We start from the raw sequence: 21,878 nt of genomic DNA on the forward strand, positions 1-21,878 counted from the left end.
TGCTACAGGCTATCTCTGTAGATTAAATAAATGGAACTATAATCATTTATTTTTCTGCCTCTATTTTATGTATATTTCTTGTACACTTTTAAATTAATCACAGCAAGAATTGTTGTAACACCAAAATTAAAAGCTAATTTTGCCATTAGGGACTATTTACAAATGGAAAATAGATTCTTTAGGTAACATTTGCGGCAACTTTAAATTTTAAAGAGAAACGTTTTGAATTTACCAAAGTGTTATTTAAAATGATGACCTAAATTATATAACGGCATTTTTGAAATAATAATGTAGCTAAATTTAATATTTGCACTTCAATCCTATTTCCACCTTCATTAGCCATGAGCCATATTAACGAAAATTATCTTTTAAAGGAAGTATCCTTTTATTTTGCAGATTGTTGCCTTGCGTGAGCAAAATGTTCATATTCAAAGAAAAATGGTATCGAGTGAGGGGTCCACGGAGTCAGAACATCTTGACGGGATGGAACCAGGCCAGAAAGTCCATGAAAAGGTACGGCACACATAACCTCTTCTCAATGCAAGCGCCTACTGGCTGATTCATTTGGTAAGAATTTGAAAAATAAAATCATGCAATGGTAAACTAATGAGAGGTTTTTATCAATTACTTCCATTTTTTATTTTAAATTTTAGTGTTTGATTTGTAGTATGTATATATATATATATGACATTCTATTCGTTGCTGTTAATTTGAGTATATGTACAATTTAATTTATATGCTCAAGGTACATACAATGTACAATTTAAACTACATATAAAGTATTTTGTATGGTACTGTTTTGAAGTTTATAAGTTTATAAGTATTATTGCATACAGAGTATTAATAAAAATGTTCTTGGTAATAATTTTTTTGATTTAGCAGTTGATTTCTTTTTTCCCCCTCAATAATCTTAGTCATACTTCTGATAATGAAACATTGTGAAATCAAATACAGGAAGCCACTGAACTCCATTCATCCATCCAATCATTCATTCACCTTTAGAAAGAGGACTTTTTGTTTTTTGCAATGTAGTTTTGACACAGGTAAAGGATATCAGTAGTCTGTTTGGCCACTATTGAAAAATGGTTTCTGTGTTTCAAGCATAAGACAGAGAATATAAATAAGTGGACCTGTAATTAGATGAAAATTATTTAAATATTTGCATAAACTGGGATTAAAACTCACAGGAATCTACTAGTTTGCTTGTAACCCGTTCTATTTTTGGACATTAAGCTCCTTAGGACCACATGAATCAGGTAGTTAAAGTGGCATAATTGCAAGTGCCAAGAGGTTTTAAAACCCAGAGATTAAGGAAATAGTGACAGAATGACAGCAAATAGCATTAGATTCCTACTCAATGGTAAGGCAAGCCCTTCCTCGCTGATGCTGTTGGAGCGGATAAATGGGTGTTTCATCCTTTCTTCAACTGCCAAGGAAACTGAGTTACTCAACAGTGTTTGCAAAGGCATCCTTAACGTCTGATAGTTGACAACTGAACCATGCATGCATCTACTGTCATCAACGTTTTTATTTAAAACCACCATTTTAAAAAACTCCATGTTTTTTGTTGAAATCTTAAGCTGAATGTTAATAGTGAGTAATTTATGACAATTTCATAAGCTATATATGAGAATAAAATAAACACATCACTTGCTTTTCCTTTCTGTTAAGTCAGTCAGTGTACTGCCCATCACTTTAGAACAAGGGATTTGCATTCAGAAGCACATTAAGGAAAAAAACACAAAATTTGCCATTGTTCATTCATTTACATGATGCTATTAGAAATATACCTTTCTTCAAAAATTATAGTCACATGGATTTGATTATGAAAACCAAATGTATATAATAATTTTTACACACACACACACACACACACACACACACACACACACACACACACATATATATATATAATATACAATGGCATTTGTTCTGCTGGACTCCAAATAGAAGAAACACATGAAATAAGTTTTTCAGGAATAAATAACTCAAACACTTTTCTACTTTTAACACGCATATATACATATGTATCTGCATGCATCTACTGTCATCAACCATCGAATGATGTTCTAGATAACATAAATGATAACATATGCCAGCTAGAGTATGCAGCCAGTGCATCAGCTACTAGTGTGTAACTAAGCTGTAATTGTCATGTGACAATATTGTCTCATGATGTATCATCCAAATTTCATAAGACTTCCTCTTTATTTAGATAATACACAGCTCCATATAATTTTCTACTCAAAATATAGTTTTCATCAGATTAATTCTCAAATTAAATCTACTGAAATGGGATAAACAATTCTTTTTTCTCTCTATTTTTTAAATGGATTTTTAAAAATTTATTTACATTTAAATATTATCCCCTTCCTGGTTTCCTGTCCATAAGCCCCCATCCCATTTCCCCTCCCCTTCTTCTATGAGGGTATTCCTCGACCCATCCACCCACCCCTTCCCACCTCCCTTCCCCTACACTGGGGGTTCCAGCCTTGGCAGAACCAAGGGCTTCTCCTCCCTTTGGTGCCCAACAAGGCCATCCTCTAAACTACATGTGCAGCTAGAGCCATGGGTCTGTCCATGTGAACTCTTTGAATGGTGGTTTAGTCCCTAGGGGCTGTGGTTGGTTGGTGTTGTTGTCCTTTTGGGGTTGCAATCCCCTCCAGCTCCTTCAGTCCTTTCTCTGACTTCTTCAATGGGGACCCTGTTCTCAGTTCAATGGTTGGCTATGAGTATCCACCTCTGTATTCATCAGGCTCTGGCAGATCCTCTCAGGAGACAGCTATATCAGGCTTCTATCAGCATGCACTTCTTAGCATCAGCAATGTTGTCTGGGTTGGTGGCTGTATGTATATGGGTTGGATCCCCAGGTGGGGCAGTCTCTGGATGGTCTTTTCTCCAGTCTCTACTCCAAATTTTGTCACCATATTTCCTCCTATGAATATTTTTGTCCCCCAACTAAGAAGGACTGAAGCATCTGCACTTCGGTCATCCTTCCTCTTGGTTTTAGTTCCTAACTCTAAATGAAATATCTTTAGTTTAAATGTAGCAATAAATTAGTCTTGTGGCTGTATTTCTTTACCTTATGCTAGTCCTCAACAAACACAAATGTAAACAAGAATTATTGAAAACGGCACCTCAGTAGCTGAGCACTTAAGTAATTGACCTTAACTTTCTATGCTAATCTGGCTGCCTCCGAGCTCCATCCCATGATATTTGTTATTATTATTGATCTCCCAGCTCTATCCCATGATATTTGTATATTATTATTATTGATCTAGCTCTTTGGACTTCAGGTGTTTTCATGATCTCTCTCTGGATGTCTTCTTCATGGTTCCTATTTCTTCATCTTCCTTGTTGATCTGAATATCTCTCTCTCTCTCTCTCTCTCTCTCCCTTCCTCCCCCCTCCCCCCCCGCTCATTCTGCCTGGTGGATGTCACACCCTATTCTCTCTTTTGCCCAGCTATGGGTTGACCAGCATTTATTGATGAGGCAAAGAATAAATGGCAAGAATTGTTTACACAAACTTGAGACAGGAGATAAGTATAAGTATTACAAAGCCCTATCCAGATTGAAATGAGATACAAGGAAAGAAAAATCAGCACTTGAATAATTCAAGCATAAATTTATACACCATGTACCAAAAAAAACCATGACTACAACTAATGGACCTCAGAACTACAGGTATATAAATGGAAGAATCTGAGAAACTGGGGACTTGAAAATCTGTGTGCTACTGTCCATTCTTTTGGCAGAAATATAAATAAAACTTTTTAAACACTGTGATTATATATTCATTTTTTTAAATTTTAATAATTGAAGAAATACTTCCATGTGCTCGGGATTCACAGTGTAGCATCATAGTTTATAATGCCTCTTCAATAGCCTTCAGTAGGTACCATGTGCTACATAACTTTATGTTAAATTGAAACAAGTTAACATCATCTGAAACAAGAAAGCCTTCATAAGGTCAGGCTGTAGATAAAACTGTAAGGCATTTTCTTAATTAATGATTATGACAATGGGCCCTTGTCATTCCTTGGCTGGTGGTCCTGTGTTCTGTAAGAAAGAAGGATGGCAGACATTATACAGAGAGCCTAAGTTGGAGGTCATCATCAAATCCTCCAGGGAATCCTGAGGAAGATGAAGTAGAAAGATGGTAAGAGTCAGAGGGGGTATAGGACAGTAGAACAAGATCCTCTAAATAAACTAAGGAAGGCTCATGTGAGCTTACAAAGACAAAAGCAGGCCTACATGTATCTGCACCTTCTGTGTATTCATCACAGCTGTTAGTTTAGTATGTTTATGGGATTCCTGATTAACAATGAGTCATAATCTGACTCTTCTGCCTGTTCTTGGGACTCTTTCCTCTCGTTGGGTTGCTGTGTCCAACATTGATATGATACATTTTTTTTCCATTTTTTGCTTCCTGATATTTATATTTTATTTTTCTGTGTTTGTTTGTTATCTATTAGAAGTCTTCTATTTCCTAATGAGAATGAGAACATGAATGCAGCTGCGGGAGAGGGGAGGTGGGCAGAACAGAAAGACAGAAAAAAAAGGAAAAGCTGAGAAAGTCGTGGTGAGCAAACCAATGGTGAGCAATTCAATGGTGAGCAAGCCAGGGAGGCCAGTAAAAGCTAACATCCCCGATGTCCTCTGCCTTAGCTCCTGCCTCCAAGATCTGGCCCTGCTTGAGTTACCCTCCTGAATTATTTTAGTGATGGATTAAGATATGCTATGCAAGCCAAAGAAAAGAAAGCCTTTTGTTTTGATCATGGTATTTGATCACAGCAATATTAACCTTAACTAGGAGAGAAACTAGGACCAGGATAGTGGGGTATGCTGTGACAGACACGACCACGTGTTTTGGGAAGGATTATGGAAGGGCTTGGAACTTTAGAATAGTAAAGCCATTGGGTGTTCAAAGCTTGGTGAGCTGTTTTGTGGAAACACAGAAGATAAGAATGTGGAGAACAACACAGATATTGTTGTAAAATGTCAGAGGAGAGCAAAGACTCCACAGGGCCTTTGCATGAAGAGTCTGTGGTGTCTGGCTAGGTGCCGATGAAACATCAGCTGGGATCATCAAGGGACCTGAAACACCATTGCTTTGCTGTGATAATCTGTGCTGGTTATCTGGAGCTGAATAATTAGCAGTGATTAAACGGAGACCATTATTGAGGCAAAATCTTCTAGGAAGTGTTTCCCTGAGTCAGTACACAAAAACTATGTTCCCGAGATGGCGAAGGTCTTCTCTTCTTTTGGCAGCCAAACTTGGTTACGTGTAATAGTCTCCTCCGTGTTACTGGGTTTTGGAAACATGAAGGGGTCAACTGAGGCTTAGCCCTGTAGGGCATTGGTGAAGTTGAAGCAGGAGTAGCAGTGGAAGCTTGAATTGAAGGGTCATGGAGAAAGTTGAGGTTTTCTAATGTGAAGAGCATCCAAGTGAAGCTACTGGTGAAAGAGCAGCCGAGTTGTGATAGAAGACCTCAGCGTTTTGGAGAGGCTAGCACCAGGGGACAACTACCAAGAACAGTGGCACGTATGGGGTGAAACTGACCCCAGACTAAATTATAAGCTAGCTATGTTGCAAAGGACAGAGTCAGAGAAGTGAACCCAAGCCCTTGGAAGAGACCAGAAAATTGTGACTGAATCCCTGGTATTGACATTGAGTGATTTATACTCTTAAAGTTTATTTGTATCTAATTGTGACAACGCCTTCACTCTTCCTTCCTGAAATAATTTATTATGAATTTTGTAGGAGCCCACAGCTGACAGACTTTGGATTTTTAAAAGGACTATGGATTTTGTTTAAAGAGACTGAATTTTTAAAGTGTTTGGATATTTTTAAGGCTGTAGACTTAAAATAAGTTTGTATTTTATCCCGATGTTTACGTCAACATCTGATCTTGGGGATGAACAATAAAGGAAAGGTCTTCGCTTCAAAGTGGTATTTGTGTGTCACCTTGAGAATGGGTCAATGGTCTTAGAAAGGGGATCCTCAATAAAGAAAGTGACGTCATAATCAGGCTGTAGGCCTGATCAGTGATTGATGGAAGCACTTTAGGGGCCTACTATGGGTTCTTCTATAAGAAAGCAGGCTGAGCAAGCCAGTAAGCAGGACTCCTCCCTGGCCTCTGCGATCTTTCCTGTCTCCGGGTTTCAGTCTTGTTTGACGTCACATCATAACTTCCTTCAGTGATGAGCAGCGATTTCGAAAGCATTAGCCAGCTAAGCCCTTTACTTCCCAAATGGATCGGTCATGGTGTTTCATCGCAGCAATGACAACCTTAAGGAGGGCAAACATAAGACATATGATTTGTTCATTATTTTCATTTTGAATTTTAATAAGGAAACTGTAGTCTACTATATTAAACTTCTGTTTGGATTTCCACAATTAAATAACTGCTTCACTTGGACCAAATCTTTATCGGATAAGGGCTAATCGGACAAAAAATGAAAAAAATATAAGGTCCAGTTTGATCGTTTAAATATGTGTGGTTGTTTCATACAGAAAAGCATTGTTCATTATCCATTTCCGGTTTTATTTTCATAGCATGGCCCTTTGATATATAGTAATACGTTGATGAATAATTTATAATAGGATTATAATTTAATCGTTGCTTTTGAAGTCTATCGAAGCATAGGCAAACAGAATTTAGTCTGGGGAATGTGTGATAAATACCACGTCTTGTTCAGGGTAATAACGTCACTGTAATTACATCATCAGGGTAAATCACCAGCCATGTGGGGATGTTTTGTAACAGAACTTCAAGAATTCAGTTGACCCACTAGTTAACAAAAGAGCCTCACTGGATGTACCCTCAAAAGTGGACTTCATTCCTCACAAGTGCCCGAGAATTATTGTCAAATGTTTCAGAACAAAAGAAAAAAAAAGCAGCAAGGAAATAAGTTTAGATGAAATCATTTTAAAGGTTTCTTTGTGTTCTTAGATTTAGTGTGGCCCAAAGAATATTTTCACCTAATCTAATTTCAGAACACTACAAATTACCTTGTTTAAAGCCAGGCTCAACAGTGCTTATCTTGTTACTGTTTCTAGAGTGATGGAGTTAATCTGCAAGTTTCTACAACAGCCATGCTGCTCTTGGGGATAATCACTTTCACAATTGCCTGCTTCCTCTTTTGGTCTCCTGTCTCTTAGGAAACTAAGAGATGCAGATCAGTAGAATGGTAGTGGTAAAAATTCAAAAGACATGTGCCTGTGATAAATTTAGTAAAAACGTATTTTGGGCATTATTCATGTAAGCATCATATTAAAAACCTGATAAAATGCAAAATCAAACGGTATTAGGAGTTGAGTAAATATTATTTTGGAGTTTAAGAAAAAGATAAGGCATTAGATATGAAAATTTTAGTAATTAGTATTTAAAGTAAGCACTTGGTGTGCAAATGTGCTGAGTGGATTTTTTTTGTTATATTGTAGGTATGGAAGAATTACAAAATAATTAGATACTAATGTGCAAAAAGTTAGCAGGAATGGTTGAAGAGAATAGTGAGGGTAACAAAATTCTTACCGACCCTTGTAGAGTTCACTTTATTCTTTTTGCAATGGAAAAGGTTGAAAGGGTTTTAAGCTTAGAAGCTCCTCAATTACATTATTTTCAAAATAATTTGCACGACAGGTTAATATATACCTGACACTTTCCCATTCTTTAGTACATAGACCTTGGTCATTTTTCTTTTCAGATAATGTGTCTGAAATAAAATGACCTGTGTGGACCAAAGTGTTCAACATCCAGAAGCTATTCTATCTTCTCATTTCTCCAAGCTAGTAAATGTGTTCTTGTTCTTGTTCTAAGAACTACACATACTTATTATTTTTCTAGAGCTGATAATTTATTTTATGTGGGAGTATTTACAAAATGCTTGCAACTTCTCCTGTGTATAGTCTTTAATGCAGAACTGAATTCACAAGGAAGAGGCATTCCAAATGTTTGGTTATAGTATGTGACTCCTCAACGTTAGCTGAGGTCCAGTATTTAGACTCACGTGCTGGTACCTCAAATCCCCAAATTCTTAGCCAAACAACAGATCATTACTTACTCTAATGTGGGCTATATATCTAGCCAAGAAATAAATAAAGTGCTTGCCTTTGCCCATACCAATGTAGGTGATTTCATTGACGGTTATTTTGATGCTAAATCACGTTTCTATGAATACATAATTTTCTATTTATATTTAATCATATACACACTTCCCTGATGGGAATAATATTTTATACAGATAAAAGATAAACTTTCTTCTCTTTAATTCATGTTTGTAGGTTTACATTTGTCATCAGTCCTTTGCACACACAATTGCTTCGACTCACTTAAGAAACAGATGCCTAGGAGTATTAATAGTAAGCTGGTATATCTGGTCACTCTTGTAGCTTCCTCTTGATGAGTCCACAATCAGCCAGTTTTAGAAATAATGAAAATAAAAATACCTCAGAGTTTCATGAAAAGAAAAAAAAACAGAAAAAAACCAAATGGGAAAAGTGTCTTCATATTTAACAAAATGAAAATGAACCCACTGATCCAAATAACAGTAATCCTGACAGGAACCTAGTTGGTATGTTGATTATTGAGTTACCTAAGGCTGCAACACATAACACATTTAGGGACAATTTATACACATCTAAAAACTCAATAATGATACATTTGAGAAGGTAGAACCAGTGCCTTACTTTAGTTCTTAGTTTAGCATAGAGTCATTTCTGAAATTTCATTAGTGACTTTTTAATTAAAAATAAAATAAAATAATAAAATATTAACCCTAGTCATTTCCCGTCTTTATCCTTGCAAACAATATCCAAGATTTCTAAACATTATAGGTGTGTTTTTCATGTAAATCGCTTAAAATGTTTATTTCAAGATTTAATATGGGATGTATACTAATTTTAACTTCTAATATTTATAAACATTAATTATGAAAAAGTTGAACAGAAATTCCCTAGTTAAGTTTGATTTAAAATGCTATAATATGCCACATTTTTAACAATCCAAACGTTTTGGATATAGTAAGTTTACTTACATGGCAGTTTAGATATTATGAGAATAAAAGTTAGGTACACTATAATTCATTAGAAGGAACAATACAAACAAAAATAAACTAACAGAAACAAACTCTTGCTTTTAAATTTGGTAGAAATTTGAAATATTGTAATTTTTATAAATAATTTAATAAATTACTTGGAAGCTACAACTTCCATATTATGTTGTTTATCTTCATGGGTCTGAGTGATATCACTCAGTATAATTTTATCTATTTAACTTTCAGTAATGTGTACTTACAGTACATTTTCTTTTTGTTGTTATTTTCCTTTTGTTTCCTTCATATATAGTCTAATGGAGAATACTTTTGTCTTTTTAATACTTTTTCTATTTTATCATATTCCTTCCTCTGCCTCAACTGTTCCCAGATCTTCTAATAACTCTTTTTTTATTGGATATATTTCTTTATTTACATTTCAAATGTTATTCTCTTTCCAGCTTTTCTGTCCATAAGTCCCCTATCCTTCCCCCTCCCCTATAAGGTTGAGGCATCCACCCCCTTACCACCTCTTTACCTTTGCTGCTTCACGTTCTTTCTCTCGAAAAAAAGAATAAACTTTTAAAAAATGTACACATACACAGAGAGAGAGAGAGACAGAGACAGAGACAGAGACAGAGAGAAACAGAGAGAGAGAGAGAGAGAGAGAGAGAGAGAGAGAGAGAGAGAGAGAGAGAAACAGAGAGAGAGCTAAATTTGTTTTGGTCAACTATACCTAAGAATGGATTCTGTCCCAGATTATTGGTTTGTATAACCAATGTCACTGCATTGAAGAAAATGGAATTTTCTGTTTCTGGGAAGATATTAGTTGCAAGGCATCAGATTTTGGGACTACTTCCCTTCTCCATGTTTGAGTTTTGCCTAGTTTGAACTTTTTCCAGTCTTGGGTATCTAATGGAGTACATGCGAATACTTAGGAACACAGACACAATCCATTGGTGGTAGAGGGGATACATTTAGAGAAGGATAATAGAGTAGAATATTTTGGGGAATGAAAACAGAGATGGGGAGTACTAGGAGCAGACAGGTTCAAGCATATAGTACTAGAGTGACAGGGATTGGGAAATAGGGGCTAGAGGAAAGCTCAACCAAAATAAATTATGTGTAAAGAAGCTACTTGGGAGTCTATGATCTTGTAATCCATGTGAAAAATAGAACCAGAGATGACAGCAGAACATATAAACTAATACAGAGAGAATACTGGGAACTGATGATTTATGTGGAAATAGAAACAGGGTAGTTGAGGAAAGGAATAGGCAGTGTATTAACTAAAACTAAAGGTGGAGGAAGAAGCCTATCAAACCATAGTAGTTTCTAACACACACACACACACAAACACACACACACACATATGGATGGATATATATATGGAGAGAGAGAGAGAGAGAGAGAGAGAGAGAGAGAGAGAGAGAGAGAGAGCACTATTCCCAGACAACATTGGTCATTACATGCAACTCTGAGTGCCAGGCACAGGATACAGCCCTAAAAATTATTGGTCCAAGTTTTCAGAGAAGTACCCAAAACAGTATGGGTAATTGACTTTGCTCTTAGTTGTTCAACACAAATTACAGATAAAACAATATTTCTAAAGTTACAATGCACTTTAGTTAAAAGACAGGAGGTAAATGAATCTTGAAGTGACCAGCGACTTCTCCTTGCTGGCTAGCTTTCATTATGCTGGAAGGTGCTTTTTGGTTGCCAGAGAAGCAGAGTCATCGATGATCTTATCAGCATGGGATCCTGTATGCTACAAAACTAACCTATGTAGCAAACCTGATGAGTTCAGAGGCAAGAGTGGTAAAACTGTTAATAAGGGGATCCAGTCATTCTCTTAATTAAGTCTGAGAGACCTGCTTAAAAGGGGAGAATTCATGCGTCCTACTGTAAACATGTCAAAATTCTTGGCTAGAGAAGACAAAGGCCCAAGGGGAAATTTATTGATGTTGCTCTTCTAAATCTAGTCATGTTGTCAAACTAGCCTAGAAATATTTATATATTTATACACATTTGTGTTGCTGTGGACCTTGGTCAGATAGGCTTCTCATTGCTGTAAGTAGTGATTAGTGCAGGGATACACTACTCTTTGAAGTGCTGAGCCCAAACTGCTCTGACTATTCAGCTGTAGAGGGGCATCTGTGTTAACACCTTTCTCCTGCCAGCCTCCAACAACGTAGAGAAAGAGGTAATAGAGAATGTAAGAGCCAGAAGATGGACAAGAGACACTATTTTGTTGTTGCTGTTGCTGCTGTTGTTGCTGTTATTGTTACTGTTGCTGTTGCGGCTGTTGTTGCTGTAGCTGTTGTTGCTGTTGTTGCTGTTGTTGCTGTAGCTGTTGTTGTTGCTGTTACTGGTGTTGCTGTTGCTGTTACTGGTGTTGCTGTTGTTGTTGCTGTTGTGGCTGTTGTTGCTGTTGCTGCTAGTGTTGCTGTTGTTGTTGTTGTTGTTGTGGCTGTTGTTGCTGTTGCTGCTAGTGTTGCTATTGTTGTTGCTGTTGCTGTTGCGGCTGTTGTTGCTGTAGCTCTTGTTGCTGTTGCTGTTGTTGTTGCTGTTGTTGTTGCTATTGCTGTTGCTATTGCAGCTGTTGTTGTTTCTGTTGTTGCTATTTCTGTTGCTGCTGTTGTTGCTGTTGCTGTTGCTGTTTCTGTTGCTGCTATTGTTGCTGTTGTTGCTGTTGCTACTGTTGCTGTTATTCTTGTTGCTGTTGCTGTTGCTGCTGTTGTTGCTGCTGTTGTTGCTGCTGTTGTTGCTGTTGTTATTACTGTTGTTGCTGTTGCTGTTGATGCTGTTGCAGCTGTTGTTATTGCTGTTGCCATTGTTGCTGTTGCTCTGTTGTTGCTGTTGCTATTGTTGTTGCTGTTGCTGTTGTTGCTGTTGCTGCTGTTGTTGCTGCTGTTGTTGCTGTTGCTGTTGTTGTTGTTGTTGGCTACCAAAAAAAAAAATCAAATGCATAGCACCTGTATTTACTTCAAAAGACTTGCACAAAATCTAGTCACTAAACTTTTTAGAAATGAAAGGAGATTCTGAGCCCTCACCTTTAGGGGAAGAGAAATGACTAACTTATGGTGTCTTTTGAGGAAGGAGAGTCGGTTTTATTTAGATGTATGGCAAGTGGTAGATTCCCCATGCCCAGTGGATGCCCCCACTATGCATGCATAAATGAGTAGCAATAAGTAATCGTAGTCAGTTAAAAATAACAAATAAATAAGGGGGGCATAAGATCATGTATGTTTTGGCTTACTGACAAAGACCACTGGTTGCACTAAAATTAAGAATGATAGAGGACTTTTGATTTGAAACATTTAAAGATAACCAGTTGATACTAAGTTAAAGAAAAAAGTAACTTCTGGGGCCTATGATGCTATTACTCTTACTTTTCAATAATTTATTGCCTTATTATATTTTATTTTTGTGATATATACTTAATTACTAATAAGACACAACAACCAATTAAGTACAACCATGACCTCGATCTGTGATTCTCAGTTCCATCTAAATATTATTAATACTTAAGAAAATTTGAAAAACAATTACATAGAAAAACCTCACCATTTTCAGGTGCTGTTTTAAATTCGCATTGTCCAGAATGGAGCGCATCAACATTTTCTCATTCAATTCTCCAAATGTTTCTAAAAATAATCAGGGATTAAATTCACAGACACTGAGTGAAAATTTGTTTCTGCTTTGCTTATACTCTAGATTTATAAAAGGTGAAAACAGGCACCTTTAAAGATATAAAATAGACTTAAGGAGACAATGCAAATCAAAAACACCAGCTCCCAATTATGTGTGAGAGAACCTTAAATAAAAGATAAAGCAGGATATATGTTGAATACATTTGAATTGATTTCACTTGATGTGAACAGTTCTGATATTTGAAAGGAACAAAGAAAAGAAGGCAAAATAAGGAAACTTACAAAACAATATTGTAGATAGTCCTAAAGTTCATACAAGTTATGACTTATAACCTTAAAGCCTTTGTGTCTGTACACAGGAAATGACTTCAGGTTCTTTGCACACATTTGGTTACATGGTTTGTTTGTATCCACACTCAATAAAGCACACATCATGTTATTGTCAAGCAGGAGTCTTGTTCATCTCAGGAGCTTCCTTTGTATCTTGGATAATACAGATCAAAAGAGCTGGAATTTTGGTGGCTTACTGAATTAGTAGATAAGTGAAAGAAAGAAAGAACAGAAAAAGGGGGAGGCAGGAATGAGAAATACAGCTATTGGAAGCAGATATTGGAAGCAGGTTATCGTGTGAAAACTTCATCCCCTGAGGTTTTAGCATGTCAACCAAACTACTTTGCTCATTGTGCACCAATTTCAGTTCTGCATCTGATGTAATTAGCGGACATTACATAACTAAGTTACATCATTCACTTATAATTGTGTCTAGCATATGATGAGAACTTAAAGAATTTGAGCAATATAGGAATATTTATTTGAACTCACACTTAGAATCTTTATAGATATTGTGGGGGAGGAAGGCAGGTAATATTGCTATTGTAATCAGTATACCATCTTATTTGATGACTTGGATGTAAATGGAAGCTCAACAATTTAGCATATTACATGACCCTTTATGATCACTAGGAAGAAACAGTAGTGTCTGTAGGTCACATCAGTGCTTGAATCCTTCCAAAATCTGCTTTTGTACTTATGCTTAGAATAGAATTTATTTATATATTCACTCATATTTCGGTTGGCTTGTGGAATAGTATATTTAATATTTCATTCAGACACATTTTTTACATTAATGCATTATTGATTTATGCTAACTATAAATCAATCATCTACATTTTTATTACTTTTATTACTCTTCTCATTATTTTTATGCCTATCAGTATTTTCCTGTTTGAATCTGTCTGTGTTTATTTTATAGCTCTATATACCTTTATTTATACATTGCTTTTCTCCAGAAAAAAAATGATCTTTAAGAGTTTCTTGTACATTACAAGACTCCTTCCCAGTCTAGAAAAGTCTGATGGTATATGGGAATGGTTGTGAATGTCATTATAACTTCTTGACAATATAATCAGCAATACATTGCTAATTATTAAATGCTGAAGTTACTAGTGAGGGGGCTGTTTAGTATTCACTCTGTAGGTGTTAGTGAATTTTAATGGTATTTATGCCTCTATGATAAGAATTTAATTCATAGGAAGATCAACTTCAATCATCTCCTCTTCTATTTTTCTATTTCTATTTTCTTTTAGAAAGATTTGTAAATATTAAGAAGACAAATGAGTGAATGGTAATCTATTTAAAATATAGCAAAGAGGAAAAACTAGCTTCTGTGTAGGTGTACATGTTGAGAGTAACTTTATAATAGAAAATAAAATATTAACTCTTAAGTGTATTACTGCCAAGGAAGGCATCAAATATTCTTTCCCATCATCAGTAATCAATTAATATTTAAATATATGGTTAATCTGAATTGAATACATTTTTAAAAATGAACCTTTATTTTAGGGACTTGTGCTGTAATGTGGGGATACAGTAATTAAGTAACATCTCCTGGTTTCATCCGTAACAGAATTTTAAAACTGCTTTTATATTTATAAACAGAGAAGTGTCATAAACACTGCAGGTAAAAGTAAAGCAGCAGATCATCCCAGCAGATTTTCACACGCCGATCTAAATTTCACAGATGTGTCCAAGCAATGCAATACATTTCTGCTACTTAATGAATTTAAAGGTTAACATTTTAAAACTGTTTTATTTTAGTTGCCTGATTACTGTTTATATTTATTTATTTAAAATTACCTCATCTTAAACCTATTAAAAGTTACTATATTAAACAAGATTTTAATGAACTTCAGGTGCACAGAATTGCAATAGTAAATTTTTTCCTAATTAGAAAATTACCACTATTATGTACTAAATAAATATTGAAATATCCATAAAATATGCACATAATTCAGATATATATTATTAATACCTATATATTAATTTATACACACACACACACACACACACACACACACACACACTTATATAAATTCTACAATGTTACCATAAGCCTGGAAGTTCTAGGAAGCTACAGAAAGCATACATAACAAGCCACGGGAAACAAGCCAGTGAGAGCATTTCGCCATGGATTCTGCTTGAATTTCTCCCTCCATGTTTCTGCCTTGCTTGAGTTTCTGCCTTGACTTTTCTTGATTATTGACTACAGCCTGGAAGTTCGAGATGATACAAACCCTTTCCTCTCCAAGTTTCCTTTTTTCACACTGTTTTAGCACAGTGATGTGAAATGAAGACAGCAATGTAAATCTTAGTTTGACAAAGATTTTTAGGATTCTGTGATTCTAAATGGCATTGCTCCATTTTAAATGTACTTTTGAATCATTTTACAGATTTGTGAAGTGTTTTAATGAAGCAACTCTATTAATTTCCAATATGCATAAAATTTTACATGTTTATAGAGATGTCTGCATAAACGCCACCCAATTTCATAAAAAACAATTGCTCCACCTGTTAAAGTGAGTCTGTAGGACTGTGCAGAAAATCCTAGCATCCTGGCCAGAGCAGTATCCAGTCTGCTGTTTGGCCTTCTGCATTTCTTGGGTAGAATTGTCTGGAGTAGACTTCCATGTAAACTGAAATGTAGTTGTCCCCTCCTCTAGATTTACCCTTCGTTTTCTTAACATAATGGCTTCTGTAAGACATTTGGGTTTATTGCAGATGCAAATAATCGCTGTTTTTCATTGTGGGAAATACAGTCATAAATTATCTTAACCAGTGAGTTCAGAATTTCATTCTATAATTTTTCAGACATTTAAAAATTTAACTGTATAGGCGTAAATGGTTTCTTTCTTACCAGAAAACAGCAAACCAATTCAGATTACTCGTTTGTATTATGATTCTAGTTGGATCCCTATGATCAGAGCTTATGTGATAGCACTGAACACTTGATAATGATACTGTCTCATAAGGCAGGTTGTGGACCTTGTCAAAGAAAGAGGGAGGCTATTGCGATGGATTCTGTAGTATTCACTCATTCACTCACTCACTCACTTTGTATCCTGATCCCAGCCCTCCTCTCACCTTTGCTCCCAGCCCCACCCACACACCTCATCCCCTATTCCCACTTTCCCTTCTCTTCAGAGAAGAGGTGGCCCCCAATGTGTACCAATCAGTCTGGCACATCATGTAGCAGCAAGACTAAGTACATCCTCTCCCACCCATCTAAGGCTGGAGATTAGAGGAAAGGGATCCAATGGCAGCAACATAGCCAGAGACAGCCCCTGCACCAATTGTTAGGAGACCCACACGAATGTAGGGTTTTAGTTATACCGTCCTTCAGTGACTATTGTCCTTCATTCCTGAAATGTTGCTTGTAGAGGGGTGCTTGTGGAGTAACTCTTCAGGAGTTGTTAAGGACACGTGCTCCACTATGTTCATAGAAGCCTTATTTATAATAGTCAGAAGCTAGAAAGAACCCAGATGCCCTTCAACAGAGGAATGGACACAGAAAATGTGGTACATCTACACAATGGAATATTACCCAGCTATCAAAAACAATGACTTTATGAAATTCGTAGGCAAATGGATGGAAGTAGACAATATCATCCTGAGTGAGGTAACCCAGTCACAAAAGAACACACATGGTATGCACTCGCTGATAAGTGGATATTAGCTCCAAAGCTAGGAAATACCCAAGAAACAATATACAGGCCACATGAAGTCCAAGAAGAAGGAAGGCCAAAGTGTGGATGCTTCAGTCCTTCTTAGAAGGAGAACAAAAGTACCAGAAAAAAATATGGAGACAAAGTGTGGAGCAGAGACTGAAGGATAGGCCATCCAGAGGCTGCCTCACCTGGGCATCCATCCCACACATAGCCATCAAACACAGACACTATTGTGGGTTCCAAGAAGTGCACACTGACAGAAGTCTAATATAGGTGTCTCCTGAGAGTCTCTGTCAGAGTGTGACAAATACAGAGGTGGATGCATTGAACTGAGAATGGAGGAGTTAGAGAAAGGACTGAATGAGCTGAAGGGGTTTGCACCCCATAGAACAACAACAATATCAACCAACCAAACACCCCAGAGCTCCCGGGGACTAAACCACCATTCCAAGAATACACAGGGGTGGACCTATGGCTCCAGGCACATGTGTAGCAAAGGATGGCCTTGTTCGGCATGAATGGGTGGGGAGGCTCTTGGTCCTGTCAAGGTTCGATGTCTCAGTGTAGGGTAATGTCAGATTGGGGAGGTGGGAGGGAGTAGGTGGGTATGGGAGCAACCTCATGGAAGCAGTCGGAAATAGCAGGTTTCTGGAGGGGAAACTGAGAAAGGGAATAACATTTGAAATGTAAATAAAGAAAATCCAATAAAAGAAAAAAATAAAAAAGAAGGAGGTAACTGGGAACTCTTTCATTATGTAACTATCTGCACAAGGACTGGCATGAGTACACTGATCTGAGAGACGGAGTTCAGAGGCTAGTACCATTTGCTAGGTGTGTATTAGGTGCGATAGTCTTACAGGATTTAACACTGTAAAGACAGCATCTCTGATCTGTGAAAGTGTGGACCTTTACCATGAAAAAGCACTTAAAAAAAAGTGTGGGAATATGTCCCAAGAGTCAGAAGCTTGTCTTTTATTGTTAAATGGGAGCTGCAGGGACAACTAAGATCACACAGAGATGTGTGAGGAAGATGTGGATGAGATTTCTTGTAACTCATGCCTCGGACTCAGATCCAATAAGGTAGCCAACCAGCAGGGAGAGCCTGACACTTGATTTAGAAAAGGGCTATTTTCTGTTCTGAGGGATGCTTCTTAGGAACAAAATTGCACATGGGTGGATACATTTCCATTTCTATTCAAACGTTTCCTAATTTATGGAGGGTTGGAATGAACTCATGCAGTTAAGCAAGTATCTCCGCAGAGCAAACTGCGCTGCTCCGCTCTTCCCTGACCTTCCCGCTTCTGCTAGACTGAGAGCTTTCACGTTTTGGAAATCATCTCCTCCCAGTCTTTGTCCTAATCTAGACGCAGAACTTGAAGTTGGTTTTGAAGATTCTATGGGATCAAATTTCTTATTCCCTTGCCTTTCTTTCTTCCCATAATTCTTCCCTCCCCTTCATTTCTCCAATCCACCCATCCTTCTCTTGTCTTTTCTTCTTTCTCTTCCCTCTTTTCTCATTTCTTCTATCCCCTTCTCCCTCTCCCTCTCCCTCTCCCTCTCCCCTCTCCCTCTCCCTCTCCCCTCTCCCTTTCCCTCTCCTCTCCCTCTCCCTCTCCCTCTCCCTTCTCCCTCTCTCTCCCTCTCCCTCCCTCTCTCCTTTCTTTTTCTATTATTAGACCACTCCCTACTTGGGTACAATATTGAGGACTGAATTCAGGTCCTTGTGTATGATAGGTAGGTGTTTTTCAACAAAGTCTACATCCTAATCATTTCGCCTTATTAACTGAAAAATGATTAATGTATGTTTTTTAATGATAGTTTTCTAATCCACTGCCCTATTTGATTATACACTCCACTTGATTTTTATCTGGTAGTCCCATGTACAATAGATCACTAAAATATGTTCCTTCAATCTAACTAGAACATTGCATTTTTTGATTAATGTATTCCTTTTCTAGTGAGTCTTCCTTATTCCCTACATGTTTACCATATCACTATATTAAAATTTAACTTTGTTTGACTCTGCATACCCATGAAATTCTGCATATAACCAAGATTATGTTCTTACTAATTTTCTGGTTCATTATATTTATAATTTCGTCCAAGCCCAATTTCATGGTACAGAAAACAGAAAGTTCCTTTGTTGTAAAGTTATACAATGTCCTATAAGCATATGTACCACATTTTCTCTACACATCCTATTTGTTAGGAAGAATTTTGATGCCATATGTTCACTACTCTGAATAATACTACATTGAACAACAAGTAGAGATGGCTTAGTAAAATACTCCTTTGGATAGTTAGTTATAGACCGAACAGTGAGCTTGGTAGATTATATGCAATTCTATTTTTCTTATATTTATACTTCTCACTTTCCATAATGACTATATAGTTTTTATTCACGCAATGTAAATTTTTGCCAACATGTGCTGTCCTGTAGCATTTGTATAACAAACATTAGAATAATCATGAGATAATATTCCATTAAGGTTTTATTTTGTTCCTCTCTTGATGATTTCCAGTGCTGAAACTATTTTCATAAATCTGGTCATATGTAAGTCTTATTTTAAGAAATGTCTTTTTTTGACAGTGGCAATTTGCTATTAATTACAATGACCCTCGACATAGCCATGCTTTATTTTAACTCAGAGAAGGAATGTTTCCAACAATGCATTGTCATCCAGCACCTGATTGGATGTCCCTTTTTCAAACTAAATTTATTACAAGTATAATTAATGTCTTTGAAGATTTCTCCATATGTTTTTGTTTAGTTTTGTTGTTATTGAGTTCTCTGTTTTCTTTAAATATTTGGACTTGTAAGATTCCCCTACTTTCTAGACATCTTTTCCAAAAAGTGAAAGTAACGGTTTCAGCATAATTGACCATTTTCAGGCCCCTCCACTGTGCATTGTGCTTATACAATGTTCAAGTATTGGCAATACACTTCAGAGGTATCATCATATAAGATATATTATTTCAACAAAATGTAAATGTTATTTGTATGTGTGTCATTAAAACTAAAACCTGAGTCCCATTTTCACTCTATAAAACTACATTGGGAGAAGGATGGAATGCTGGGTAAAGAAGCAAATATGTGGAGCTCCTACTGTCATTAAAAGCTCTTTGAAAGGCCATATGGAAACGTACTACTGTTCAAGATTTCTAGAATTCATAAGTACATGAAAGAATTTTAAATGCAGTCACTATAGGATAAGGGAGACCATGCCTCACCTAGATACCTACAACCACCAAGTAGAGCTCATCATGCCAGTAATGGATTACATCTTCTTGAGTAGTTGGCTGAAATTGCTAAGATTTCTTGAATATCATTGGAGATTGTCAACGCTTTGGTTACCCTCCACGGACTGATGAAAGGGCCCTATTGCTGAAAAATAATATGTACTTAGGTCCTAGAACATGAAAAATTAAAGCTGGTGCCCAGCTAGAAGCTTAACCTCTAGTGACACGTTGTCATGTTGCTGGAATGTACTTTGCACACTAGAGGAGGAGACAAGTGATCATGGAATATCACCCAGATAAAAACCCAAAAGCCTACAACAAGGATCTGCCTGCAAGATATTCTGGTATAATAATGGAACATATGTTGAGGGGATGACAAGACATTCCTTTTTATTGACTTGAAGCCCATCTTATGAGACGGCGCTAAACCTAATATTGATAAATTGTTCAAGAACCTGAAACTACATAACTCATGGTCCATAAGGGAAAATGTAATACTATTATTCTGCTAAATATTATCAATAAAATGACTCCTAATGACATATTGTTATGTGAATGAATAATTTCATCGCATAATCCTCATTAGAGAAAACTCTTTCTACAGTATATGCTAAAACAGACACTTACAACTGGACAGTATATAGAAAGTGAAAGATTTTTAAACATATTGACCTAAATGTGATTTTTTTTATCAACTGGCCCATTTTCAGTCCTGGGGAGTCTATGTAGAAGAGCAGGGAGAAATATTGTGAGAGCCATAAGTGTTTAATGACTCAAAGGAAGAGCCATCATTCATCCATAATAGGACTGATACACATATGAACTCATAGAGACCGTAGCATCACATACCTGATGCGCAAATTCAAACCAGACAATAATCTCAGCACTGAGAAGGTGAGGTGGAAGCAAAGTTCCATCCCTAATCAAGAAGCTCCTTGTAGCTAGCACCTTCTGGGAAAGGGAAAGTCAATTTTGTCCAATGGAGTGACACTAAGTACATCAACCACACTCTAACGTGAGCCCTATGCAGAGGAGAAATTGGCCAGCATAAGGAGACTGTATGTTTTCAAGAGTTGGATAGGTTTGGGGGTGGGTGGATCTGGCAATATTTTGGGGAAGGGAAAGAACATGATCCAGATAAACTGTTGAAAGTGTATAAAATATTTTATTTAAAACATAAAATGAAATAAAGTCTGTGAAGTTGAAAAGAATTTGGATCAAAAAAAAGTATAGTTTAAATCCCATCTATTGATTAAAATCATGTATGTGATCTGTCATAATACAGATTTTTTTTTATTTTTCTAAAAAAACATAATATTTTATTGATTATTTGGAAATTTCACATAATGGATCATGAGAACATTCACTTTCCAGTCTTCCCAAGTCCACTTGTGACCTCCTCCAAAACAAAGAAAAAGAAAAAAAAGAAAGAAAATACCCAGTCTACTTTGAATTGTTCATATAGCCACTGGAATAATACAGATTTTGCACATAACATATATATTAAATTGTTATGCAAACGCATCTATCACCCTGATTGAAAATTACTGGTTTCCTTTCATATTTTTTAAAGTATTTATCTCATTATTTCTCACCCTCCCCTCCTCCTCCTCCTCCTCCTCCTCCTCCTCCTCCTCCTCCTCCTCCTCCTCCTCCTCCTCCTCCTTCTCTCTCTGTCTCTCTCTGTCTCTCTGTCTCTGTCTCTCTGTCTCTCTCTCTCTGTGTGAGTGTGTGTGTGTGTGTGTGTGTGTGTGTGTGTGTGTGTGTGTGTGTGTATGAGTGTGTGCAGGTTTCTGTGCAGTCCAGAGGAACTAGAGTGACATGGGCCTGTAAGCAGAACTCTTTCCAGGTCCTCGGGAAGAGCGGAACGGCTCAATGACCTCTCCAGCTTCACCGTGCCATTTTTCTTTATCTATTAATAACAGTTTTATCAAAATCATAGA

General features: G+C 36.7%; 1 protein-coding gene across 42 annotated transcripts in view; it reads left to right on the forward strand.

Annotated features, from left to right (window-relative positions):
* Positions 1–21,878, forward strand: part of Ppfia2 (PPFI scaffold protein A2) — a 474,268-nt gene that overhangs the window by 349,600 nt on the left and 102,790 nt on the right. For all 42 annotated transcript variants that reach the window (XM_087557891.1, XM_087557895.1, XM_087557873.1 and 39 more), the window contains 1 exon segment: positions 397–513. In XM_087557891.1, coding sequence (XP_087414017.1) covers positions 397–513 — 117 coding nt within the window.

Source organism: Rattus norvegicus, chromosome 7 (assembly GCF_021556685.1).
Source record: "Rattus norvegicus strain SHRSP/BbbUtx chromosome 7, alternate assembly SHRSP_T2T, whole genome shotgun sequence".
Classification (NCBI taxonomy): Eukaryota; Metazoa; Chordata; class Mammalia; order Rodentia; family Muridae; genus Rattus; species Rattus norvegicus.